Here is a 27,892-nt window from a genome sequence, read left to right as displayed (position 1 = left end):
TACCCAACGTGTAACTACAAGCTTAGGCTATATCAATTCAGAACCCTTAATACACCCTTTGAAGATAAGGCAATGGCAGCCTTTTGATTAAAAAAAAAAGAAATATGATAAAGGCAATCTATACTGTCACAGCAGTTGCACAGACCGCTCACAGTCAGAAATGTCTGTCCACGGTGGATCTATATGCTGAGAGGTAGGGGAGCGGTAAGAGGATGACAAACCACATTTGGTCATAAGCCTATTTTAGACTGGTTGTAGCATTTATTTTAAGACATGTGCTTCCCCTTGCTGTTGCACCGCATGTGTTCTAATTCCATCATTCATCAGCGTTTTCAAACGTTCAATCTCCAGTTTTCAATAAGTGAGAATTGTTGCCTACTGTGTAGGTACACCTGCGGTTTGAGCTCAAAATCCCCCTGAGGATGGGGATAGCTTCTAAAGGAGATTATATTTAAAGTGTGAAAGGGATCTGCTGACCTACTACTGTCTACTGTAGACTACTTCTTTACTTCTACCAGCTACCTGAAACTCCTGTGACAACACATCCTCTCTGTGTTTGATATTGGTAAAGTTTGTAGACAACAGATTAAAATTGTATTATCATATAGGCGATATACACTGTGTCGTTGTCAGACTTAAAGTAGGCCATAGTCTAGTACCTTTCAAACCTGCTTTCAGAAAGACAAAAGAGACATTTAAATTCAATATTTTATTGCCCTTGGATCAGCAATAAAGTAAGTGAACCAGCCTGACAGCATGACAGAATCAGGAATTCTCTTGTACAAAGCAAGGTATAATAGGCTACTCTAAAAAATAAAATGTTCATTGCAAAATATTTGCTGTTCAAAATAGGATACAAATGTCCAAAACAAACACGACTATTACCAATTCATTGTTTATAGTATATACTTTATATATTATAAATAAAATAATTCCAAGATCATTTTATTAGGCTGCACACCAGGTGCTAGAAAAAAGGCAAATGTAAAAATGTTGATATGTGGAAAGAAAAAGCCCAGGGAAAATAAAACAGTAGTAGAGTCCTCTGATTGAACTCTCTCCATGAACTGACACGAGAACTACAGTTGCAATTGTACAATAAATCAACTCATTTCAGAATTAAACAAAGGGGGTAAAGAAGAGACTGTGTCAAATAATATTTGCAAATACCTGTCACGGTTTGTTTTAGTCTACTATGTGCCAGTGGGTTTGCCACGTGGGACACTGCAATGAGTGCCACAAGGTTTAGAAAATAACAGGATTTAAAAGTGTATTTAGTACACTTTTGAAATTAACAACTTATCTGTCAATAAATTCTACCCAGCCAGGACTATAGGTTAAAACCAACCTTAAGAATTATTTGTAATGACTATTTGATCCAGATCTGCTAAATTTGTCATGATGCTGTTTCCATCCCACTGCATGTGTTAGACCCATTCCCCTTCAACTTGCTGAAACTAGGTGACACTACAAAGTAAAAGCATGAAACCCATTGTAGCAATTAAAACTGTTATCACTGGTTGTCAAATTTGATTTGGTCTCTTTGTGTTAAATACTAACTGGTATGCTCATACAACTGATTAATTGGAGAAAAGAATCAAGTAAAAATAAAAGGCATTGAATGACAACCTATATGGTCAATTCAAGGCATACCATTTCATGTCTACATCCACTTTCCACATTTTGTCCACTCTCTATCCCTCTAAAACTTACTATTACAATCTCATTTTCCACTCGCACACCATTTACAAGTATGTACACTACTTCCTTCACTTTTTCCCCACATCTACTATATCCCTACTGTTCATGTTCCCTTTTATATCACTTATCTCTACGTCCTTCAACCAAACATTTCTAATTTTACCTACAGGATTGTTCTTTTTAGGTATTTTACAGTACCGTTCACTGTCCCACGTTTCTTCTTTGTATTTATTTGTCTAAACTGTGTAAATGTGTTGTTCCCTTTCAAAGGACACTTTTGGGAACAGCTTTTCTGTGTTGGTGTTTGGGTGACATGGGGGAATTTTCTGGAGGGGGCCATTGTGGTTTAGTTAGCTGAATGTCTTCCTCCACTTTAAAGGCTTTCTTTGGGGAGTCTGTCTGTGGAGGCCAAACTACAGCTATTTTGTTGGTATTTGGTTTGGTTTCATCAAATAATTTAATAAGTTCTTTATTAACAGTATTTCTTTTGTCCTTTTCATTTGAGGGTGCATTGCTGATTGAATGTCTCCATTCAAGTTGCTCTTGTGAGGGGATAGGTCCACCACTTCCTGGGGGAGGTTCCTGCCCAAGTCCATTATCGTGGTTCCCTTTGGACTTGAGGAGTTGTTTGTAATGGGGTAGACAGTACAAATGTCCATGGAGAGAGACATAATTACCTAGGCTGAAAGAGAAAAGAATAACATTCCATTGGGAGCTGTGCAACATGAAAATCATAAAACAATTACCTCTTTTTTTTTTTTTTTTACGGTTATACTGTAATTACAAACACTAAAGTGTAAACTATTGAATATTACAATCTTTCATGGCATGTAGCTGCTTCTTTTTGAAATATGCAAGTTCACAGTGACTATTTACTTGAATGAGAGTGACGTATTTACCTTAATTTACTTCTGCAGTGCTCACAGCAGAAACAGGATTTATGGTACTTTTTTCTGTCCACTATCAGAGCATCCATCGGATAAACCCTCGTCTGACATACAGTGCAAAGCTCCGACTTCGGAACTCGAATCTGTTGGAAAGAGATATAATACTGTTAGTTTTTTAATCATTCCATGGGAGTGGCAGATCACAATGCAACAAAAAGCGGCAACTGCATTGTTTCTGTTTTTACTAGTTATTGTGTTAAATGCAAAGCATTAGACACATTTGAAGTATACATTACATGCTTAGGCTATTCAATTTTTAAACAGACCTTGCAATGGTTATACAGTTCACTATATTTAGATTTTTTTGTATTCATTACCCACTCACTCCCACTCCCTCCCACCCACACACACACACACACACACACACACACACACAGATTTACAAGCAGTCCCCTACACATGACAATTCACAGCAGTATCTAGGCTCAGTGTCAAGAGATTCGACAACTGCACTTTGACAGAGTTGGTGAGTGCCACAGATGAGCTGTTAGCCACTGTTCAATGCAGGTCCACATCCAGCATATACCTTCTGGCTTTAGGGATTGAACCAGGGATGCTCCAGTTAATGCGCAGCCTCTTGAAAATCTAGGTCCAACTACCATGCCTACCATGCCATGCCTAGCAAGTCTACAAAATGACTAAAAACAATATGCAAAAACAGATTATTAAAAATGTGATCAGAGATAATTTTTCACTTAAAACATAAATTTACTTTCAGTTATTACAAGCACATTTAGTTTTATTGGAAAAAAACCAAACAAACCTACATTGCATTTGTAATGCAGCAATTGCAAGCACTCAAAGACAATCCATCCATCCAATGTCCATGCCATTAGTTTCTGTTTGGTTTCACCATGCTGCACAGTTTTTTACCGGCTATGACAGTCTTTGCCTGATGTGACACAACTTGTGACGTCCTCTCTTCAGAGACACTGTAGCCAAGACTCTTGAAAACTGTCTCACTCTCTGTCCATGTTTTGTGGAAATTCCGCAGCAATTCCTCAGTAGAGGCTTCATCGTAGGTTTCTGTACGCCTCGCTGCTGCAGCTTTTCTTTTAACTGCATCAGCATAGGAGAAAGGGGCCTGTTGGGTTGACACACTTTCTGAGTGCTCAGAGACAGTTGTGGTGGTCCTTGTTCCACTGGTGTTGTTGCCAAATTCATCAACATTTGAGAAATGTTCTGTGATTGATTTGGTTTCAGAGTAGGCTGATGGTTCTGCTGGCACAGTTTCTACCACATCTTTGTGGGGGGGAAGGGGGGTGCTCCGCCGTGAGCTCCCCTTTGTCTCTTGAGGACTCTCCTGCTTTGAACTGTCTGTTCTCGTTTCACACAGGTTTGAAACAGGCTCCTCCTGATTCCATTTCTCCTCGATGAATGAAGAACTTTGCTCACCCAGTTCAAAAACATTTTTAATAGCCTGGATGTCAAAAGTTGGCATTTCCTGATCGAGAAGGTCTGCTTTTTCTTTGTCAGTCTTTGCGTTTTCAGCCTCATTCTCAAGTCGCTCTGCGAGTGGGATAGGCTCTTTTCTGATATAGAAATTCTCCTCTGGTGATTCAAATTTGTTCAAAAGTCCAGACAAGTCCACCTTAGGAAGCTCATCCATTTCTTTCTCCTTATGTTCTGTATCAGACTCCTCCATGTCTGGGCCCAATCGTTCAGGAATATCGATGGGATCCTTTCTCACATAGGTCTTATTTATTTCAGCTTTATGAGCCTCTTCAAAGAACTCTTTCTTGTCTTTTACAGATGCAGTTACAACTGATGGCTCTGATATGTCTGAAGCTTTAGCAACATCCACATCATTTTGATATAATGACAGGCTTATCTCAGTGGTTGGCTCAGACTTACTTTGTAACTCACTTGCATCCAATCGTTCTGGAATATTAACTGGGTGCTTATGGACACATGTAGGATTCACGTGAGTCTTCTGAACCTCCTCAAAGATTTCCTTTTTGTCCCTTTCTGATGCAGTTATCGTAACTGACGTTTCTGAGGCCTCCACAGACTGGGCCTCAATTTTGATTTGCCGATGGAATGATGCAGGGGATTCCACAATCTCCGATTTCTTTTCTGTGACTTGTTGGGGAGAAAGAACTGGGGGTGGGGTCACGCCGCGCGAGAGCTTGGCCGTTGTGTCTTTCAGTCGAGCCAAATTTTCCGCTCTGTCAAAAGTGGGAGAAGGTGTGACTCTGGTGATGCGTGATGTTGGGGTGTCGCACCTACGTTGGGGCGGTGTGGGAGGCGTGGCTGGCCTGTGCAGCAGGGTAGGTGATGGAGTTACTCTCTGGGGTGAGTCAGTTCTTCGCGTGGATTCAATAGTGATAAAGGTTGGCGAGGGGGAGCGCATCCTCAATAATGGTGAGGGGGAACGCATCCTCAATAAAGGAGAGGGGGAACGCATCCTCAATAATGGTGAGGGCGCCCTGAGGTCAATAGACTTGACCTGGCTCACCTCTTCTTTTCCTCTCTCATGCGAGGTCTTTTTCTTTGTTTGGCTCTCAACTTTTGCAGAACCAATACTGATCTTAGATATTCTTGGTGTCGCCGCACCAGCAACGACTTTTTCCGAAATGGATTCACATTCATGCTTCTCCACTGTGTCAGTACCTTCTAGGTGCATTAGTTTAGTCTCTGCTAGTTTCCTCACATGCAAAAGAATTTCTTCAATTCTTTGCACATCATTTTCAATTGCAGATCCCTCCAATTCACATTTTTCTTCTGGACTTATGAGCCACTCTGGAACTGTATTGAGCAGAGTCTTCACAGATTTAGATTTGGTCTTTCCTGAAACTCTTTGTAACTCTGTGATGTGAGAGATTAACGCTTGGATCTCCCGCCTCTGAGAATCCTCTGCGCTCTCTGTTGTGGACTTAAACGGTTCATTTTGTTCTGACTCGCCTGTCACTGTAATTGGGACATTCCTGCTTTCTTCTGTTGGTTCCTCTGTGTTCTGTTGATTAGCTGTCACCCCTTTCTTCTTTTGAGATGCCTTTACTTGCTTTTGAACATTAACTGCTTCATGTTGCTGGAAACTCTGATGGACTTTGCTTTCTGCAATAATAACTTCTTTCTGGACCTGAATGTGCTCTTCCTTTATACTTTTATGCATTTGGGAAACCATGATTGTCTCCTGGGTTTGAGGGGATTTTTCAGACACTGTTGTCTTAGTTTCTGTGGGGTCTGTCTTTGATTCTGTGGGTGTATCTTTACCTTGACCTGACTGGGCACCGTTTTTGGACTTTTTGGACTTCTTTTTCTTCTTTGCTGGGGTTGGAGTCGCTGGTTGGTTGTCAGTGGTGATAACAGTACTAGCAGTAACAGTAGGCACAGTAGGAGCAGCAGGAGAGGGAGCAACTTGTTTAATATCCTTCTTTAACTCTTCTTTATGCTCAGTGATCACTTTCACCTCAGCAGCTTCCATCACCTCTACCTTTAAATCCTGTGAAATACCCTTTCCTTCACTCTCATTAGCCTTTTTGGTTTCTTTCATTTCTTCTTGCTTTTCTTGCTTATTGCCCTTTTTTACCTTTTGGGTTGATTTTCCATTTTTCCCATTTGTATTGGGAGCCGCCTTTTCTGCTTTCATTGGCTGATCGGAAACTTTCTCTTGGCCTTGTGTAAGAGAACTATCGTTTTTCTTTTTGTTATCAGGCTGTGCTGTTTTGGCTGCCTTTACATTTTTGTCTGTGGTTACATTTTCTCTTTCTGAGGGCTGATTGTGGAGGTTATCGAATACTGCTGTATTATCTTTTTTCTTCTTGCCCTCAGATTGTGATTTGCTTGAATTTACATTGTCCTCCGTGGTGACAGTTTCAGGCTTTATTGGTTGAGCAGGGATTTTCTTTTCATTTTTCTTTTTATCCTCAGATTTGTTGGAGCCCTTTGTTTTCAGATTTTTGAATTCTTTCTTTCCATCAGTAGTCATGTTTTCTATCATTTTAACATCACTGATTGAGGTCTGGACTTTGTCAGTAACAGCAGACTGTTTGGAGGAAACGGAAACTATTTTCTGTGTAGTGGTTGTAAGCATCTGTTGTCTAACAGTTGAAATAGATGAGGTCTGTTGAACAGAGGCAACGTTGGAAGTCTCATTAGAGACAATTTGCTGTTTAGCAGAAGACATAATCGTACATTCAGGGAGATTTTCCTCACTTATAGCATTGACAAAGGCATTGCTTTGAGTAGTATCTGAGATTGCAACATGCTTGGATGAATCAGGTGTTGGTGAGTCTGACTGAACATTTGACACAGTCTTTTCAGCTCTCTCCTCAGTGAAATCTGATGTGCTGTTCTTTGACTGCTCAATATCTTTGTTAGAAAGCATTTCAAGAGCAGCTGTAACTGAGTCATGTATGTAAGTGGGTGTTGGAGTAGTTGGGGGTGTATTTTCCTCCTTCAGCTTCCGGTACTTTCCTTCTGCTTTTATTAAAGGAGTGTTAAATTTACTCATCTTCCCTCTCATGAAAGGAGGAGGGGATGGTGGAGGTGTGAATTTTACAGGAGAACTATAAACTTTCTTTAATGGTCGTGGTGATTCTGGTGGTGGGGGAATTTCACATGAAACTGTTTTTGATGTCTGCATTGTTGTTTTAGATTCAGTTTGGCTCATCTCTACCACAAATTTGTTGCTGGTGGTGACGGTCTCAGATGTTACCTGTTGGGTTTTACTGAGTTGTACTTTAGGCTCAAGCTTTGGAACTGGGTGCAAGATGGGAGCTTTCACTTTTTTCATTTTTGTTGCTTTTGCTGGTGCAGGATGAATTGCCTGTGACGGCATGCTGTCCAGTTCTTGTTGAGAAGGAGGAGGAGGGAGGAAGTCCTGCTCACTAGTAAGTGGTGGCGGAGGAGGAGGAAGGTGGTCAATGTCAGAATCAACAGATGGTGGAGGAGGAGTGGGAGGAGGAGGAAGGTCGTTGTCTGCCATTGGTGGAGGTGGGGGAGGGAGAGGCAGATCAGGCTCCGGCACTTGTGGTTTTGGGATGTAAACATCTTTTTTCACTTTGGTTTTATCTAATCTTATCATTCCCTTGGGTTTAGAATTTAGATTACGGAATTCTGTCTTTAATGTTTTGATGCCATGGTTTTGGGTGATAGTTTTGTGTTCCACCACTGTTGTCGATTGCTGAGTAGACTGCTGCACAGACTGCTGCACAGAATGTGATTTTGTAACAATTTTAGTTTCATTGGAGTGGGAGTGATTTTCTTGTGATGTTTCAACCAAATTAGCCGTTTTTATCTTTTGGACGTTCCTCTCTGCATCAACATTTAGGTTTTTAACCGGAGGGCTCTGTTTTACTCTGACTTTTCTGTATGCTCCATGTCTGACTTTGGGAGTTTCACGCTGTGCTGTCTGCAACAACGACTTAATAGTTCCTTTAACATCGCCCTTTATCACTTCTTCTTTATCCAACTGGTTTTGCTCCTGTGTCTCATATAATGACTTAATTGACATCTTTACATCACCCTTTATCACTTCTTCTTTCTCCAACTGATTTTGCTCCTGTGTCTCATATAATGACTTAATTGACATCTTTACATCACCCTTTATCACTTCTTCTTTCTCCAACTGGTTTTGCTCCTGTGTATCATATAATGACTTAATTGACATCTTTACATCACCCTTTACATCACCCTCAAGGCTTTCCCTTCTTTGCATTCTTGGTGAAGGTGGATGCTCCAGTAAGAGCTGAATAGTTCCTCTTACATCTCCCTGAACATCAATTTCCTGCTGACACATTCTCCTTTCATTGGAAGCCTCTTGTAAACACTGCATTGCTGTGTGAATATCACCCCTCACAATTTCTTCCTTTTCAACCTCCCTCACTGCTTGCTTTGCCTGCTCCAAAGATTTCAGAGTGGCCTTAACATCTCCAGAAACTAAATCCTCAACAACAGCCTCAACTTTGGAAGTTGCTGATTTCTCAAGGGACTTTAGAGCCCCTTTGATATTGCCCCGTATAATATCTGGCTTCTCCACCTCCTTGTATCGCTTTTGAGCCCTCTCCAAGCACCGCAGAGCTTTTGGTATGTCGCCTTTCACCACCTCCTCTTTCTCCACAACAACTGTCTGATTCGCAGATTCAGACAGTGAAGTCAAAGCAGCCTTTAAATCACCTTTGACTATTTCCTCCTTTTGGAGTCCTTCCAGTGAGATGGTTGGCTCTGACATGAAAACTTTAACTGTGTTGTGAACATCACCAGGAACAATATCCTCCACTGTGCGCTCAATTTGTGTTTGATTACGACCAAGGATGAGTTTTGTGCTCTTGATGTCACCTCCGAGAATCTTCTCTTTTTCTACTCTGTCAAGTGGAGTCTCATCAGGCCCTAAATGGAGTTGTTTAAGATAGTCAAGACTCCCAGATTCAATGCATGTGGAGTAAAAGTTGACATTTCCTTTTTCAGCGTCATCTACCCTTATCTTCACGGTCTGATCTGGATTGTCTGGGCTAGACAGTCTTTGGAGAGCATGCTTTATATCCCCTCCTACGATATCTTCTTTTTCAAAAGTAGCATTCTCTTGTTTATTCAGGAGGGAATATATTGTCATCCGCACATCTCCTTTCTCATCCTCCTGGATGAGTATTCCATGTTTAGCTGACCCCCCTTCCTTCAGAAGGTTGTTTACAGCCTCTTGAATGTCACCTCTTAATATCTCCTCCTTCTCAACACTGGTGTCTCTCTCTTGGTTGAATAGTTGGTGCACAGTGGAACTGATGTTACCCTTCTCTTCTGAATCTATTACTATCTGCCTCTCCTCTCTGTCCCGTCTGTTCAAAAGGTTCATCATAATGCTTTGCAGATCCCCTGTGATTACTTCCTCTCTTTGAATCTCCGGAGCCTGCTTATTCATTAGCTGGTATTTTGCCATTCTAACATCACCAATTTCATCTGCTTCAATGAGTATTCCTTTTGAATTCACCATTTTCTGGCTATAAAGTTCCTCAAGGGTTCCCTTGACACTCTTACCCAGGATTTCGGTCTTCTCCATGCTTGTCTCATTAAAGTCATCGAATGGCGTCGTTTCAAAGAGCCATGTTGTTGTCTTCACATCTGCTTTGGGAATTTCCTCTCGAGTGATGGTTGCATCTTCATCTTCATCTGCCTCTTTAATGTGGTCAAGAGGATTTTTTTCAAAGAGCCACACTGATTGTTTGACATCTCCCTTTGCAACATCCTCCTTTTTAACTGTTTCAACCAGATTTTCAGAGCTCATGCTTCTTATTTTGTCCATGGACTGGGTTTCAAATCTCCATTTTGCTGTCCTGACATCACCTTTTTGTATTTCACTCACATTAACTGTTCTAACAGAGTTCTGTGATAGGGCATCCGACTCAAAACGATGTTTATTCATTCTAACGTCACCTCCTTGAATATCATCCACAGTTTTCATCAAAACCTTATTTTCCTCAGCGATCCTATCAAGAGGTTGTGTTTCAAATTTCCACTTGGCAGAAGTGACATCTCCTTTTTGCACATCCTCTTGTGTGACAGATTTGATGATATAAACCTCATCTGTGTCCCTGATTGAGTCAAGGGGTTTGGTTTCAAACAACCATCGAGACCCAACCACATCTCCCCGCATTACCTCCTCACTTGTGACAGTAGTGACCTCATGGTAATGGCCGTCTTTGTCCTGAATGGCATAAAGGGGCTGAGTTTCAAACATCATGGTGTAGTTTCTCACATCCCCCTTCTCATCCTCATCACGGACAATTTTTTGCATTTTTGTCATGTCTGTCTCTGTCTCAGAGGATACCTCCTGAATTTTATCTAAGGTGTAGGTCTCAAAAATGAAACGGCCCTTGTCAACATTCCCCCCTTGTACATCACTCACAGTGCGGCTGCTCATGGACTCCTCTTGGCTGTCATGTATAGTATCAATGGATTGGTTTTCAAAGAGCCATTTGCAGTTCACCACGTTTCCCTTTTGTATGTCCTCAGACTGAACAGTTTTAAGCTTCTGCATTATTTCCTCAGATGTAGAAGTCATGATATCAGATGTTTGGTTTTCAAAAATGTACTTCATCATTGACACATCTCCAGACTCAATGTCTATCTCAGTGACTCGCTTGAAAGAGCCCCTTTCCTCCCCAGTGAGGCTCTCAAGTTTCTCTGTTTCAAAGAGAAAACGAGCCGTGCTTACATCTTTGCCCCTAATGTCCTCTTGATTCACAGTGCATGTTCTCAGAATATTTTCTGTCTCATCATGGATAGTATCAAGTGCTTGTGTCTCAAAAAGCCATGTGCAGGTTTTGACATCTCCCTTGTGAATTTCCTCAGACTCTTTTTCACTCTTTAACTCTGCTCTTTCATACAGAATGTCCATTGGTTTTGTCTCAAATAGCCATTTGCAGGTTTTCACATCACCTTTCACGATGTCAACATTTTTGCTTGTTCCCACAATTTCTTCATCTTCAATATTGCTGAAGTACTTAATAGCATCAAGAGGCTGTGTTTCAAACAACCACTTGGCAGTTTTAACATCGCCAGATTCTATTTCTTCTTTCGATATACCCTTAATAATTTGGTATTTACTAATGCTTTCATCAAACTGATCAATTGGGCGTGTTTCAAACATCCATTTGCAAGTTGTTACATCTCCTTTCACAACCTCTTCACGGCGCACTGTTTTCACCTCATGAAAATGCCCTGAGCTGTCTTGCATGGCATACAATGGAGTAGACTCAAATAGATTTGTATTTGATTTCACAGAGCCAGAGGTTACACCATCTATGAGAATCTTTTGAGATTCATCCCTTCGGCTTAAATCGGTAGTCTCAAAGATTTGCTTGTAGTTTGACACATCCACCTTATCAAATTCTTCCACGTCTATTGTCCGAATGACTTCCTTCTTTTCCTCTCTAATCTGCTCCAAGGGTTGACTTTCAAATCGCCACTTTTGGTGCCTAACATCACCCCTCTCCTCATTGAGTGCCACTGTTTTTTTCAGTTTCCCCACTTCAGCAAGCTCTTTCAATTCCTCACTTGGCTTTGTTTCAAAATAATGTCTTGCTGATCTGACATTACCTGCAATTACGTCCTCTCTTGTCAAGGGTCTAGCATTTGAATCATCTTTTAAAGTATCCATTGGCTGCGTCTCAAACACCCAGCAGTTCTTACGAACATCTGCCCTGCAGCTTGTGCCATCCTCCTGTGTGAGGTCTTCCTCAACATTCACAGTGCGAGTAACATTTTTCTTCTCCTCTCTTATGTGCTCCAGTGGCTGGCTCTCGAAGCGCCATTTTTGGTGTCTCACATCTCCTTTTTCTTCTTTATTCATTGTTGTCTTTTTAAGTTTTCCGACCTCAGGGCCAATCTTCCTCTCTAATTGAGGGCTGCTTTCAAAAAAGTGTCTCGCAGATCTAACATTGCCCCCGATAATGTCCTCGATAGTTTGAGGTCTGGCATTGGAATCGTCCTTCAGAGAATCCATTGGCTGCGTTTCAAACACTAAGCAGTGCTTACGCACATCAGCTCCAATGATCTCTTCCTTCTGCATGTTTGAGCTCTCCCACTCATTGACAGAGTTTAAGGTCTTTATCTCAAACAACCACCTGCCCCAATCTCCCTTATTGTTGTCTTCCATGGAAAGACTACACACAAGTTTCAAAGGGGTAGAATCTCTGTTTGTCATGTCCAGGGGTTGGGTATCAAACAGCCAACGTGAGGCAATGGAGCTCTCCAATTCAGTTTCAATTTTGCGCACAGATTTGATCTCCAGCATCTGGCTCGATTGTCCCATAAGGATACATTGGAACTGTGTGTCAAACGTACTTGTTACGGTCTTCACTTCTCCATTAATTTCCTCTAACACTGACCTTAGACTCAGCAGGTGGCTCTCGTCAATGGTCTCAGTGTGGCCTAAGGTTTCCATGTAGTTATTGTCAATCATGTAAATGGTAGCATTTCCATCCTCTTCTGTGAATACGATCTCTTTTGTTAGATCTTCCTCCACATGCATTTTATTTAGAGTGTCCATTGTTTGGGTTTCAAACAGCCAGGCTGCAGCGCGGACATCTCCTTTGTCCAGTTTGTTGAATTTGTTTTTATATTCTGTCGAGTTGGTATTGTGTGAACCCAGTTCATCCATGGGCTTGGTCTCAAACATCCAAGCTGTGTGTCTCACATCTTTTCCAACTATCATTTCCTGTTGAGCTATTTTCTTGGTGTCATCGTCCTCATCTGGAGTTTCATCTTTGATGGTATCCAGTGGCTTATTTTCAAACATCCAACGCATTGACTGCACCTCCCCGTGGAGAATCTCATCCCATTCCATGTATTCTTGGTCTGGGCTCATACTGATATTATTGGGACTGCCGCCATCATCCTCATACACATACTCTTGGCTCTCTATCTGGTTGTTCTCAATTTCAGCTTCATCATTGTAGTACTCTCTCTCAATATTTTTACGGACCTCAGGATGAATGTGCTTGTAAAGGCGTTTCAACTCATACATATTCCTCTGCTTGAAGTAAGCCTCTTTGTTGACTGGGTATTTGGAGGAGTAAGCTGGTTCTGGAGGCTCAGGTGAGTAATAGCACTCTGGAATATTTGGACTGTCTGATGGCATTTGTAGTAAGTCTGGAGGTGGGGGTGGAAGATAGTCAGAATCCTCAGCCGGTGGGGGAGGAAAGTCCTCATAATCCATGACTACAGCGGTTGTGTCTTCTGTTGCTTCAGTGGCTGATGCTTCATACAGCTCACTAGTTGCTGCCTTTTGTGTCACATTTGAGCACCACTTAGATCGATTGATGTCACGTCCAATCTTTTTGAGGAACAAAAGCGATATTTGTGGGTAAATATTTATAGATCCATCACATTACTCCATGACAGAGTGATACATACATTGCATTTCACTTGGTTGTAGTACTGTTTACTTTGAATGCACATACAGTTTAACAACAAGATTACAGAACACAAGTAACCTTACAGAGTAAAGTAGAACACCTTCCAGTTCAAGGTTTATGGTACTGTGTATATTTGATTCACTGGGTAAATCAAAAAAGGAATGTCCGCTCAATATTTTTATGCTCCTTAAAGAAGCATACAAATAGTGAGTGGAAATTCCTTTTTTGATTATGTGGATTGCTGTTTTTGTCCAGCTCCTATGAAAAATATTTTTGGATGTGAGTGAAACCTCTTCTATTTTACTGTGAAAATTACCATGTTATGCTCTTTGAAGTCACAACCAAATAAACCACAAATTCATGAATATAGACAGTATCTCAAATACACTCTCGAATAACCTAAATTTAATATTCTTTCCTTTTTCCAGTATATACCTAATGAGCTCAAGTGAAATCCTGTGAATTATTACCTTAATTTGTTTGTTTGGAGCGGCTTCTTGTATGGTTCTTTCAAAGTGATCCCTCAGTTCTTTTGTAGTATAACTGGGAATCTCCTCTTCTAGAAGTCAGCACAGAAATAAATATATAGCCTTAACATTGTTAGACAGGATGTCATTGATGGTGCATATAGGAAAGTATAAAAATACCTAAACAGCATCCTACCTGTTTCATTTTTATGGTTTTCATAACTGGATGCCAAGGTATTGTCACTGTATGTCACCTATATGTGTTAAAAACAAGAAATGGCAAAAAGAAATTAATGAATGAAAAAAAAAACCTGCATTGAAAAGTACAGAAATTTAACAGTTTTTTCTGCTGAATTAAATCTTTTTACTCTAAAGGCAAACTGTCAAACACTTTACTAAAAAAAAAGTTTAATTACACAAATGAGAAAATCTGATTAATCACAATCAGTTGCAGTTTTTACTCAATATGGCAAATGAAGTGTCTGGCTCATTAGCAGAGTTTTATCGTACTGCCTGCAGGGACACAATGACAAAACACCAATGCGTACCGTCGCTTCCTGGTTGAAATTCAGCTGCTGACTGCCTGGGTTGACTTGCCTGGTGCTGCTCATCACTGTCACCTCTGAGTTTGACATTTCCTGTGAAGACAAAGACAGTTGTTGTCACACACAGTCAAACATGCGTACATGCGTGTGCGCGCGCACACATACACACTCACACAGATGACTGTCTCATTTCACTCCCCGTCATGTCACATAGCCACAGATCTCCATTGAGTTTACTCCATTGAATTTGCTCCAAGCTTAAGTAGACATCAGTGAGCACCATGCAGAGAAGAGGCTTGATTAGATTGCTTACTGTAGTTTCAAATGACGCTAATTACAGACCAAGGCAAGATGACAAAGGAGTATTGGTTCTATCATGTCCCAAGTCGGTCACTCATATTAGCTGCCACCATAAAGAGAGAAGAAATTGTTTTCCATTTAAAAGTCCATCCAGTTAAAGCATAAGTATTATGACAGCGGCTTTTGTTGACACAAGTCCATTGAGAAACTGTAGTCGTCTTTAGGGCAAGGCTTCACCTTTCTAACAATAGCATAACAACTGCTTGAAATGTAAGGTCTGTATCTTAAACCCGGCAAGCTTTGCTGCGGTATTGGTGCAATGGAAAAGAATCTAATAAGCAGTGGGAACCTCAGTATTAATATTCGACCTAAATGTGTTCTTACTGGCTGACTGAGTAACTTAAGCTCCCCGGAGGATCTAATGCAGGCAGGAACACAGCGATGCAGACGGATGGATAAATGAAAGGGTGAACGAATGGAAACCAGCTCAGGTCAGAACAAATGCGCCCGTCATTCCAACACAGGCGTCCGTGCCTCTTTCATGCATTACAGCATCAGCCTGACAAATGTATACATGTTGTATTTTAGTTTGTGTACCTGCACCGTTCTGTGTTGGAAATGGAACTGGGTTACATTGTGCGATGTTGCAGTTTCCTTCGTCTCAAATTGTTTCCTCACACTGGCAAGTCCCCCAGGCAGGGAACAGACCTCCGACTCCTCCATGACCTAATGAAGCAGGAAATATCATTAGCTGCCTCCGCTTCTACATGGCCTAAAATCAAACTGATGCCTAATAGGGCTATTGTGCCTGGTATACACTACAGGCTGCCGTCGTAAAAATACAGTGCAGCTAATTCCATGTGCATCTCTCTCTCTCTCTATCTCTCTCTCTCTCTCTCTCTCTCTCTCTCTCACTCACACACACACACACACACACACACACACACACACACACACACATGCACACAAACAAATGCACATAACAACATTCTGTTTACATGATAGCAAAATAGCGAGAGTGCTGTGTAACAGGACGGCGCCTAGCCAGATGCAGTAGTTGCCACTCTGCTGAGTTCAGAGGATAATTTAAAACTCAGACTTTTCTGTTTTCTGCCGCTCCATTTTATATCCTGCCCAGTGAGAGCAGTCTCATGTTTCCCCTCTATCTATAGGTCTACATGTATATGCGGAGCCCCTGAACCCTCCCGCTGCCCAACTGTCATCACTTCCACTAATACTGCATGACAAAGCCATGAACAATGATGACAATGCCAACTCCATGCAAAGCAGCTACTGTGCAACACTGCTCTGCGGCGGCAAAAGACTACACAACATACAAGACAACCAAACCAATTAAGATAATGTGGAATATGGCCATGCACAAGGTTGGGTTAGTTATAATTACACCAGCGTTCATCTCAAAATGTTTCAGTGCAGACAGCTCTAAACAATCCACAATATGCAGAGGTGGAATGAATATGGAAATATGGATTAATATGGAAATATTTTACTCAAGTATAAAATACTTGCTCAATTAGAACAAAAAGAGATTAGCCCCAGACTTGTTCCCCAGTAATGAAAAGAGTTTTTCATTTAGCCAATCTATTCATATTAGTAACAGGTTAGAATGTTTTTCATTTTTGACATTGTACTCTCTACTTTTTTGACTAAGAATTACTTGTATTTAAGCAAAATGCTAAGATGGTTACTGAGCTAAAACTACTGACGTTTGTAAGCACTCAAAATTTTTATTTGCTCACAAATCTACTCAACTGCAAGTAACTGCAGTAGCTGTAATTAGTTACGTTCCACTGCAATAGACATGCTGTAGCCAGAATGACACATTGTCCATGCAGAAAGTATTGTGGTACCCCGCTGGAGAAGGTGTTGTCCTCTTGCTTGGAGACAGCTGCCTGGTACATGGCCATGCAATTGGTCAGTGGGACGACCTCTGAGTCCGCAGAGCGAATCCGGTTCCTCTGGTTTAAATCTTTCAGGAAGTCCTGCCCTGGTTAAACCTGCGCTGCCAGCAGCTAGAGCACAGACAGCCAATACACTGTTTAGTCTTTGAACTGGAAGAAAATGTTTGAGTGTCTCTGTTGTCAGTGACTTATTAGGTGTCATGTACTTATTAGGTGGCTATAATACTGAGTGGTGTAAACGCATGTAAGGAAAGTATTGCTTAGAATGTCAGATCCCCTTACGTGTGTGCAGTCATTTCATATTCAAAGCCACATATATCAAGGGACTGTTTTTCAAATGTAGTTTTAAGAGCTTATTGGTAGATTCCAGCATATTCGTAGAAAACATACAGTAGCTAGTGTGGTGATCATTTTACCAGTGTGTACTAAACAGCAATTATTCAAACTAAGGACTCACAAAAATCCACAGTGGGCTACCAACAGGGAGTTTTGGATTGGTTGAATCCAATAGTCCTCTGTGACATCCTTTCAATTTGGAAATATATTCGCTAAGAAAACAAAACTTATAAAACGGATATCCCTTTGAGGACGCTCCCATGGAGAGTGCAGGTGGTGCTCTCTTGAATGATGCATTCAAACTCCTCTACAGGGACATTATTTAAATCAATTACACACATCCCGCTAGACCTCCAGTTACACAGAGGATGTACAGGATATAACGATATACAGGGCTAAATAAAGAAACGCCAGCATGACACTGTACTTCCCAGAGTGAGGGTTGCTTTTTCATGATGTGAGGTGACAATTTTGGTCTATACCTCCTAGATGGAAAAGTTAGCACTAATCACAACAATGATTTTGAGAGATCATCTGGGCCTCTTCATGTTTATGATAGCCTTGGAATACACTTTCTCAGAAGGTGAATCAGCAATAAATGCTCAGTTTTTATCTGTTTTTTTTGCGAGGGTCTTGGTTTATTTTAAATCATTATTGTGCTCTTTAAACCATGGGTGACCACTCATACCTTGTTGATAACGTCAATGCCATCCTTCTGGACTCTACTCCAATCAAGACAGAAATGTATCATGGGATTAAAGTGATCAACCAGTATGTGGTAGTAATAGTGATTCAGATTTGTCTTTTCCTCTTAAGCATAGTTAGAATTTATGCCTGGAATTGCGCCAACCACCAGTACAGAACCAAAAGCACCTCTCGCTGTTGCGTACCTATAGAATTATATTTGCATAGCGCTGCAAAAAATGGTGAAGGAGGTAATAAACTCCAACACTTTTAACACCCACAGAGTGCATATTAGGCCATTTGCTGAGGCAGCATAGTTATCTATGTCTGTCACATTAAAGTATTCACACCTCAGTTCTGGTGGACTTGCTGTATGAAAGTGTTGATGCACATAAGAGGGTAAAATTTGGATTTAGCCAGTTTTGATGTTTGGAAAATATACAGTGTCAAAATATGGTCATCCATTGCTTTGGAGACTAACTGCATAAAGAAAGATCTTTGTCTCTGCTGTGTGAAGCATAATTAGCATTAGACAAAACTACTTCTTTATCCAACTGAATGTAATATTAAGAATAATGTCAGCATAAAAGCTGCCAGACTGGGGACGGGAGATGATATTTCACTTCTGTAATATGATTTATGGCAGCAAAGCGCAGATTTAATCACTTCATATCCTATTTCAAAGTATTAAAAATTCAGTGAAGCACTGACTCAATGAAACATGTCAAATCAGATCAAAGCACACAAGAAAAGTTTTTTTTGTGAAAGCTTTGAGTTACAGATAATGGTAATAAGCTTTTCAAAAGTAAGTTGAATAGTAGGCTTACGAACTATGAACTTTTGTTATGGTAGCCGATTTATGATGATTTGTAAATATCTTGGTCAAAAGCTTTTTTTTATAATAACCACTGGTGCATGTTCCATACTCCTGTAAGCTCCTTTCCATTGGCATATTTCATTATTTCCCCTCCCTGCTGCTTTTGATTTGTAGCTTACCAGTCTACTGAAAGGGAAAATCTATTTTAGCCTGGGAGGAATGATGGGTATGTTTGTGTAAACCAATCAGTCCATCAAGACAGATGATGGACAACCATGGCAATCTCTGAAAATGAGCCAATTTTTACCTACTCTAAAATAATAAATCCTGACTTTAGCACACAACCTTCACCATTGAAAAATACTGCACAGTGGAAGCTTATTCCATTTGGTCCTTGAGGGCATTTACACTGTTCAATTTTCAGGTAGGACTTGAAATTTGTAGCCAGCGAATGTGTCAACAGTCTTGGGCTATCTCATGACATGTTAGGCTGGGTTGAGAGCTCACATAACAGGAAAGTGAAGTAATCTAGGCGCCAAGTACTTGCAAAAATAAATCAAGCCTATTTTAAACTTTGCCATGAAGAGTCGTATTTCTCTGTGAAAGATGGGGAAAAGCTGGGAGGTCAAGGCTCTCCTTTTGGCTAGAAATCCATTCCAAAAACTCTTGGCCAGCCTGTATTGATAACCTTGTGTTTGTGCCTTTATTTGTAATTACTCTTCAGTATTCCTTATTTCATGCCTTGCTTGGTGGAGTGGGAGCAGAGCAGCATAACACGAAGAGATATTGGCATTGGTAGAACGAGCTCAGAACTCCTTCTATCTAGAATTAGTTGGGAACAGAATAAATTGAACCTCTCCTCAAGCAAAATTTCCAAATCCCAGAGTTGACTCAATATTTTAGTCACAGATTATTTGTCTGCAGGTCTGACATATGATTTATATTTTGCCCCCGTCTTCTGAGTGCAAGGACACTCAGCGTGAGGACAATGATAATGATTTTTTGGAGTACAAAAAGAAATTCTAATCGTTGCCAAACTTCAAATAACATCTATGAACCCTTCCACGTTTTTCTCTTTCTTGACTGCAAACTAGATGGGAGATTGTATTACCTATCAATGTATTCCATGCACACTAAATTACTGTCTTAAAAATGTGAAACCACCAAATATGAACCAGCTAGAATCCACTCAACACAAACAGACACACACACACACACACACACACACAGACACGCATGCTTCTCTCAGAGGCTTCATCACCTACCAGGTAAGTGGGTTAGTAAAGTATAAAAACGTGAACTCAGTAGGTAGAATCCCACAGGATGGCCACTGCACCCCTGGCCTGCAGGGTCTTTCCAAGCCAAAAGCAAATCCCAGTCAGTGTTGGAGACCAGCTCCAGTAGTATGTGATCACCTCTGTCCAACGAGCAGACAGTGACAGCTGATTTTATTTTAGACCCCCCGCCCACTTGTAAAAGATGGGCCAGGGGGGGCTTTTTTTAGAGAGTGAGGCCTTCGTGCCTTCCATGTCAAGTCCCCAGAAAATCCACATGCAAATACTTCCTGTGACTCCTCTGCCGGCTCCTGTGGACTAATAAATCAGATCAGCCCAGTTTCATCATCGTAGGTTCCATTAGAGTTCACTGTGTTCACTCTGCGACTAGCAGCTGTTACCGCCTGTCATGATATGCCAAATCAAGCACATCCACAACAAATACCTTAAGAATCTCTCATCATGCAGACCTCCTAAAATTCCCTAGGCAGTGTAAACTGGATGACAAGGAGGCGCAAATTTGAGTGACAGTAAATGCTGGTGAAACATGTTGGCCATGTGATGTGATCTGCAGCGGGTTTGAAATGGGGTCAGTGATGTAATGTTGGAGGGTCGGGGTCGGGGTCGGGGGTGGGGGGGGTGGGGGCGCTGTATACATGACAAGAGACACCTTGGAGTGTGGAGTGCTAGCTAGCTCGTCCTGTTTGGCCCAGTTGGAGGCAGAGGCGCCAGCCTGGCTCTGGTATCTCCTGGAGGCTGGGCCAGTGTTTGGAGACCAGACATGGCTGTCGTGTGTTAGCACAGCGCCGTCTGCAGCATGTGTAACTCATACCTGCCTCTCCATAGGTCACCTGTCTTAAAGAGACACTGTCGGATTCCTGCTCCCGACAGTCTACACAGACGACTGAAATGCCAAAGGATCCTGTTCATCAGAGGCTCTTGGATGCTTCTTCATAGATACAAAAAGTAGATTAATATGATACAGGCATTTACTCTGGGGAGTGTAATGTTTAGGTAGTTGGCGTGCTCTCCAGGAAGGTCACCGGGGATTTTCCATTGAATCGCAACAAGTGCAAGAAAGGATTATGAAGGAATTTGAACTTTTTAGTCAGTGTTTTGAAGTCTCATGTTCTTTTCATGGCGACCTTGCCTCATTCAGCTTGAAGTCAGTTCTCTGTCTGTGATCCATGACAGAGTTAAGTCATGCAAGGAGGGCAAAAGGCAGACATTTAACACACACACCCGCACACATATATATACACACACACACACACACACACACGCATGTACACAAACGCCAAACACACACACAGACTGTCAGATGGGGAGCACTGACGGCACAGGAGATAAGAAGTGACTTCCATCAGACTCTTAGAGCCTTTTACATATCAGTGGACTCATGCCAAGCGTGCCAAGGAGGAGAAAAGACCAGTCTCAGTCCAAGAGGAATAATGAGCTAAGTATTTTAGTGACAGCATCTTTCCTCACTGCTTCGGCTGAAAAGAGAAGAACGGTCTTGCTCTATTCCATATGCCCCCAGACACAATGCCACAGTGAATTCATATTTCTATACTGACAGCTTTATTAGCTGGACCCCTGTAGTATATACAGTGTAATAATGTAGACTGCAATTGCTAAGTGAAGGTTTATTAGGGACCATACGTGTACGTTTACTTGACAGTTAGGAAGAGGGAATAGGCTTGTCATTTATAACATCGATGATAAGCCTGGGGATATTGTCCAGGGATGCATGATGAATTGATTTCCATTTTAGGCATTTATCTGACACTCCTATCCAGAATGATTTACAATAATATACGATACACTTCACGCGTGGAGAAATGGGTTTTAGACTGTAAGGTATATGGGAGGAGAATGTTCTTTACTCCCTCAGTAACTTCCGTCGACATGCCCTTGAGCGAGGCATTGAACCCCCAGCTGCTCCTTCCAGTGGAACTGCTCAGCGCCAACCAACACAAGTCTTTGCTAGTATTGGAGAGCTCCGAAGTGTGAAAGTGTGTAAAGCCTCCCTCCTCTTGCAACTACTCACCCAGGCTGTTGGTGTAAATATCAGTGAGCTCTTTGTCACAATGCCTGATTAAATAAGGGTTTTAAAAAATGAAAACACTCTAAGCTGTTGTGCTCAAGAGAAGCCAAGAGGACACTCCCTTAAGCTATTTAGAATATACTGTGAACTCACCGTAGATTATAGCAAAGCTTTCAGTGTTTCAGGAGATTTCTGAAGAAACAAAGGCGATGTCACATTTACAAAGGCTGACAGACATTTTTGCCTGATATATTTTGGTACCGCTGAAAACAAGTTTGATGTTGATGTCAGAGACAGGAACACGTATCTATCCCACTCATTTTTATTTTTTTTGTACTTACTGTGTACCATCAGAAGATTGCAATGAAATCAATTACATATACTCCATATAGCTCTGCATCTACAATATCAGAATATTCTAATGCAATTTAAACACAAATATCTGCAATGATTGCGTAGTCATAATTAGTTGCTTGCTAAATTATGAATGCAAGAAAATTTGCATCAAGCAGCATTTTTCACTGCAATAGTTTATTATGACTGCAAATTAGATTCCCACAGCAAAAACACATTTATTTGGTTAATGTATGTCAACAAATAGCTGTTGTTTTAGAATGAATGCTAACATTCACCCAGCATTAATTACAATGGAAATGTTCACCTCTGCAGTTCTTCCAGGTACTTTAATCATCTTAGAATCATGCAGAATTTTGACACTGCTAATTAACAGCACTGCCATCAGTAACATGAAATTTACTACTGCAGCAATGCTCATTTATATCTACAACAACAGTGAGTTGTGACAATCCCTGACAGTCATCTCATGCTCTATGTGAACTCAGCTCTCCACTACATAGCTGATAACACATAGGGGAATTTTGCAGACATGTCAACTGTATGGTTTGATCCAGATTTATTTGGATTATTTGGATGCACTCTGAAATATTTTACTATCTTTGGAAATTCTGTAGAATATGTTTCCAGCAGTGTAGTCATTTTGATTCTGCCCCCCAGAAGAGGCTTGGTGTAGCTCACTTCACTGAGCACTGCATGCGGACCAGAGGCAGATAGCACCACGGGGTGCATGACAATGAGCCACATCTCCGCCAGATGCCATTAGAGGTGAGCCTATGAATCACAAGGATTCTTGGATTCACACAGTTGCAGAGAGAAGATTTTTATTTTGAGTCAGATTTTGTTCTTTTTGATTCTATCACAGGGTTCCCATTTACATTGACTGATAGGCATACATATTCCCCAAAGCTAGGAATGACTGTCTAAATACTGTAGCTATCTAGCTAGATAGCTTAGTTATCACAGGCTGCTTTTCTTCTTTTCTCCACATGCAGTATCCCTCTGGCATTTGTGAATCCATTTATTATTGTTTTGCCTTTTGATTAATCCAAACTGGAGGAGTCTAATAGTTTATGCATTAATTTTGTTTGAGATGAAGAATGGAGATTTACCAAATTTGCCAGACTAGTCTAATGGATATTGTCAGGTGTGAGAAGCCGATGATATGCTGTATTTTAAGAAATGGTATGAGGCAGCTCGACACTGTCTGTGCACCGTGGCGTCATGCAGAGAAGCAGCAGCTTCTCTCGGCTCCTCATGGTCACTGCTCTGTGTGCGGTGGGCTCTGCTATACACAGAGAGTATCACTATGTGCTCTTGAAAAGGCCTGGACACAGGCCACCCAGCCCTACTGGGGGGAGCAACACACTGGCCCAGCCAGAATCAGAAACAAAGAGGAGCAGCTCTGTAAGACTGGTAAAGATAACACGGTTTGTTTGTATAGAGAGACTTATGAGGTGGAATAAGGGAGAGGACTCTACATTTAGATGTTTGAAATCAGAAAATTCCACTGCAGAACATAATAAAAGTTAAAATGTACTATTTTGAAGCACAATGAGGGTAAAAAAAATGTAATAGTGTGTGATGCTTTGTTGATTGGTACTAGCTCTATTACTGTCAGGAGATTGTGTTCCTAGAGAGAACCAGGAGACTATTTCTTCATTATCAGGATAGCCATTATCTGTGTGCGCAAATGACAAGTTAGGCCTCCTGTGGTCCAAAGAAAACATTACAACACCTGAAACATAACAAGTCACAAAGCACGTAATGTCCCAGCATGCTCTTTGATGCAATCCCCTCTATATTTCTCCCTAGAGATACACTTTGGAATACACAAGCGGACAACAGAAAACAGCCAGCAGTGAAACAGCATTTTAGTTTCTAAAACATAAAGTTTTTTTTGTGTTTTTTTTAGGTTTTGTCCTCTTTCAATGGAAAAATATTTATTTAATATTTAATGTAGGCCTATTGCATTTTCAAGTCGATTTATATTAATCACCACTGTCTAGTTTGTGGGTCAAGTTTAAATAATTATATGCACAATACATAATACAGAATAATTATAATAATGTTAACATAATATGGAAATTATAATAATTACAGTAGTACGGTTATTATTATGAAATTCCAAATGTTTGTGTGCTGAATATGAAAATCATTGTGTGTTTTGTGACAGCAGAGCAGAGAGAAAAAAATGGGATGGCATCATTTTTGGAGAGTCTCATAGCTGTGAGTCCTGAGAGTCCTGGGTCTGTACTGTTACCAGTAGAAAACAAATAAAATATGCAATGAAATGATATTCTTTTCACTGCATAATGCTGCTGTGCCTGCAATCCATAATGTGGTCTTCACTCATCTCAAACTGACCACAGGGGGTTTGGTAGCACCTGCAGCATGACAGATGGGTGGATGAGCGCTGTGGCTTAGAGGTGACCCACACTCAAATAAAGAAAATACACAGAGCGCATGCACCTGTAAATTAGCACAAACACACAAACACACACAGAGACACGCAGAAACAAATGCAACTACATTGGAAACTCCATTATCTGTCCACTTTCATCACTCTCAGAATCCCTCAGTGTCCCGGCGTGAGACCTTGACCTTTACACAAGTTCATATGGTGCAGGACTGAGGGCCATAAAAAGGCTTGGATACTGGTGGCTGTGAGGTTTCCGGCAATTGAATGAGATTTCATTTTGACATCCTTACAGTAAATCTTATTTATTTATTATATGCTTTTGCTGACAATTCAATAAAAAACTCTGCCTCTCAAGATTAAAGTGGAAGTCACATGGTAGGAAGACAAAAGGCTCTGCTTTGTGCTACAGCTGTCGTAGAAGCCTTAAAAAATGATACATGATTTTTAAGAGTCACGCAAGTTGGGATTATTGTAGCGAACATTTACCTTTGTATTTATATTTACAAAATAGACATTAGCTAATGCTGTAACCCTGGACAGCAATGAGTGAAACATTCAAAAACGTTCTCTATTCTAAACGAATCAATGCACATGCTGCTCTAAAATGCTCTGAAAAAAAATGGGTCCTGATCAGAGAGACTTGCTGTTTCCTTCAGATCTGCAGTCCTGCTATGGACAACCACAGAGACGGTGGGACACATAAAATATATGATATGCTCCAAGTCAGCCTTGCATCATATTGTATAATATATGATGCCATATTAGAACTGTTCCAAAAGTGGAAAAACATCCCCACGAAAGAGTAGAGCATCCTAATCGCCATGGAAGTGGTAAAGATTAGTGACATCATCTGTAAAAATCTGTTTACTTCTATCTTTTCATATACGTAAATGCTCTCAGGGTGCAGTGGGAAAACAGCAGTGAGGATATACTGCTTAGCTGCTAATCGGCACCGCAGGGCTCAGAAATACCTCTCCTTTGGTTTTCAAATTGTTTGCAAATTAAATATGCCCCTGAAGGCGCTTCCCCAACAGCCCCTCGGGGGAATTAGGTAGAACAAGTCTGAGATGCAGGCAGTGCCAACCTTCTGCTAGGAACCTGCGGCGAGGAAGCCGCACACGCAAACCTCAAACCTCACAGTGAAACTTTGTAGGCTGAAATCCAAATCTTGTAAGATAACAAATGCTAAACAGGCATCCGAGAGACACGAAACAAAGCTGAAAGCGGAGCTCCTTAGGAGGCGTCTCCCACTGGATCAAATTATTGCTTTTCTAACTGTCTACAAAATATCTATGCTTAGTTTCAAAATGACACTGTGATCTTCTATCCCTCCCTCTACCACTCATACAAAATAACACAGGTTGTCTTCCATTAGTGTGTTTTGTTGTTGCTTAGGGCATGAATACAGAAAATCTTTGCAAACTGTCATGCTTATATGCCTATTTTTGACATTTCAGTGCTGCTGTGTACGGATTAGATGTTAATTTTAGGCTAGAAGTAGTTTACAGCATTTAGTAGGCAGTTTACGTCTGGCATCCAGTAGCTTTCCCACCTCTATGTTTGTCCCTGATATATTTAGGGTGGTGTTGGATCACTGGCTACTGTAGAGAGGTGGTTTCCAACATGATCGCCTAATCTGACTACGAAGAGCGCACACACACAGTCAAAAATGAAAAATTGAACATAAAACATGATAGGCCCACAGATCTAATTCTTTAGACAGCTGATTTAGAAATTAGAAGTAAACTCTCGAAGCAGCCCATTCATTTTATGTATTGTACTGCATCTTAAATTGCAGTGCAGCTATGAAATAAGCAAATAATAATAATAAAAGTAATCACATTGCAGACTCCTACAACCTGTACTATCAAACACACCTCAGGAATAGCATCTCCCCCCTATGCACCAAGAACGTAAAGATTTGTCTACTTATAAAGAGTGTGCCTACAGATTTCCAGTTGTCATTACCTATATAACAGAGACAGACTGAGATGCAAGCTGCGTGTCTGTGGATGTTTGAGCCCTGCAAGTGACTGGAGAAGGAGGGATTTGTGTGAAAGCTTCAATCTCTCACTCCCAGCTGTCCAAAGCTGGCCTTTAGGAAAAGCCTCATTTGAGAATGCTGATGGACAGAATGGAGGCAGCTCATGTGTGACTCTCTTGGAAAGGAATGTCTGATTTATACTGCGGCTCTCTCTCCTCCTTGAAGTACTCATCATTTTATGCATAATTAGCTCTTTATGCATAATGCCATTTCTTTCTGGACTGAGGTTTCTGTTTTGCTTTCAGTGTCTATCTCACTAACCACATGCAGACATGTAATTTCTATAACAATAAAAGTCAAATTTTGAACTTCAGATATTATTCAAAGCTAATGATTATAACATTGTTCAGACACTTTAGATGAGTTGCTGGTAAGTTACAACTGGTAATACTGAGGAGAAAAAAATAACCAGTGATAAACAGTGACCTACAGCATTGGCCAGTACAGTGTAATACATACACAGCATTTCCTCTCACTTTGGGACAAGTATGAAAACAATCCAACAGTGCACTTGGTCCATTGTTCAGCACTGTGTTTTAAGACCATAATTCAAATCATCAACGAACAAGGAGTGTAGAAGATGGATAGGACTAACAAAAAAACAACATTAATGTCTAGCTTTTTTCCTAATTAGAATTTTCTTCTCCAAACTACATAATGCAGCTTTAAAGTCTCTCTGTAAGTCAATAATATATCCGTAAAACCACCAGTTTCCCACCGTGTAGCATTAGCATCTGAGGTAACACCAGAGTAATATACAAATTCATTGCACAAATTCATTAAAAACCACAACACTGGACTCCCGTGAAACAGTGGAATATCTGTAGATAGATAAATAGACAGAGTATCAGTCTGGGGTCTTTGATGCACAGAGGAAAGTGTCCTCTGGAGCAAATAACTAATTCTTCCTGGCGTAGCATACCCACGCATGCAGGTATACTGTGAGCTTTCAAGCCTCTAGCCAGCCCTCAGAACTAACTACCAGTGAAAACAAAACACAGGCAGCACTTTGTCTCTGATGCTGGGGGTGGGAGTGTAGGGGGGAGGTGGGAGAGGAGGGGGGGGGGGGGGGGGGGGGGGGGGGGGGGGCAGCATGCCATAGTGGATGTAGGGCCTGCTTCTGCTCCCCAGGCAGTGTTTGTGTACGTGTGTGTGTGTATGTGTGCGATGGTAATT

General features: G+C 41.0%; 1 protein-coding gene across 1 annotated transcript; it reads right to left on the bottom strand.

Moving 5' to 3' along the window:
* Positions 1-910: 910 nt before the first annotated feature.
* Positions 911-16,763, bottom strand: xirp2b (xin actin binding repeat containing 2b). Its single transcript, XM_078286100.1, has 11 exons — positions 16,688-16,763; positions 15,414-15,542; positions 14,520-14,609; positions 14,168-14,225; positions 13,975-14,063; positions 8,269-13,422; positions 6,256-8,118; positions 5,332-6,225; positions 3,522-5,283; positions 2,601-2,731; positions 911-2,383 (listed from the first exon to the last, which is right to left on the bottom strand). The coding sequence occupies exons 1-10, from the start codon at positions 16,742-16,744 to the stop codon at positions 2,640-2,642; spliced, it is 10,188 nt and encodes a 3,395-aa protein (XP_078142226.1). The 5' UTR covers positions 16,745-16,763; the 3' UTR covers positions 911-2,383; positions 2,601-2,639.
* Between the last annotated feature and the right edge of the window lie 11,129 nt (positions 16,764-27,892).

The sequence above is a fragment of the Centroberyx gerrardi genome, chromosome 10, assembly GCF_048128805.1.
Source record: "Centroberyx gerrardi isolate f3 chromosome 10, fCenGer3.hap1.cur.20231027, whole genome shotgun sequence".
NCBI lineage: Eukaryota > Metazoa > Chordata > Actinopteri > Beryciformes > Berycidae > Centroberyx > Centroberyx gerrardi.
This window is presented reverse-complemented; position numbering and strand designations above follow the sequence as displayed.

What these genes read in the sequence shown, in the direction of transcription:
- xirp2b (XM_078286100.1), bottom strand. Translation starts at nt 16,744, where the DNA reads ATGGCCATGTACCAGGCAGCTGTCTCCAAGCAAGAGGACAACACCTTC. An exon ending in ATTTCAACCAGGAAGCGACG is followed by an intron (nt 14,226 to 14,519) that starts GTACGCATTGGT and finishes TAACACATATAG; the next exon opens with GTGACATACAGTGACAATAC. An exon ending in CTCCAAACAAACAAATTAAG is followed by an intron (nt 13,423 to 13,974) that starts GTAATAATTCAC and finishes TTCCTCAAAAAG; the next exon opens with ATTGGACGTGACATCAATCG.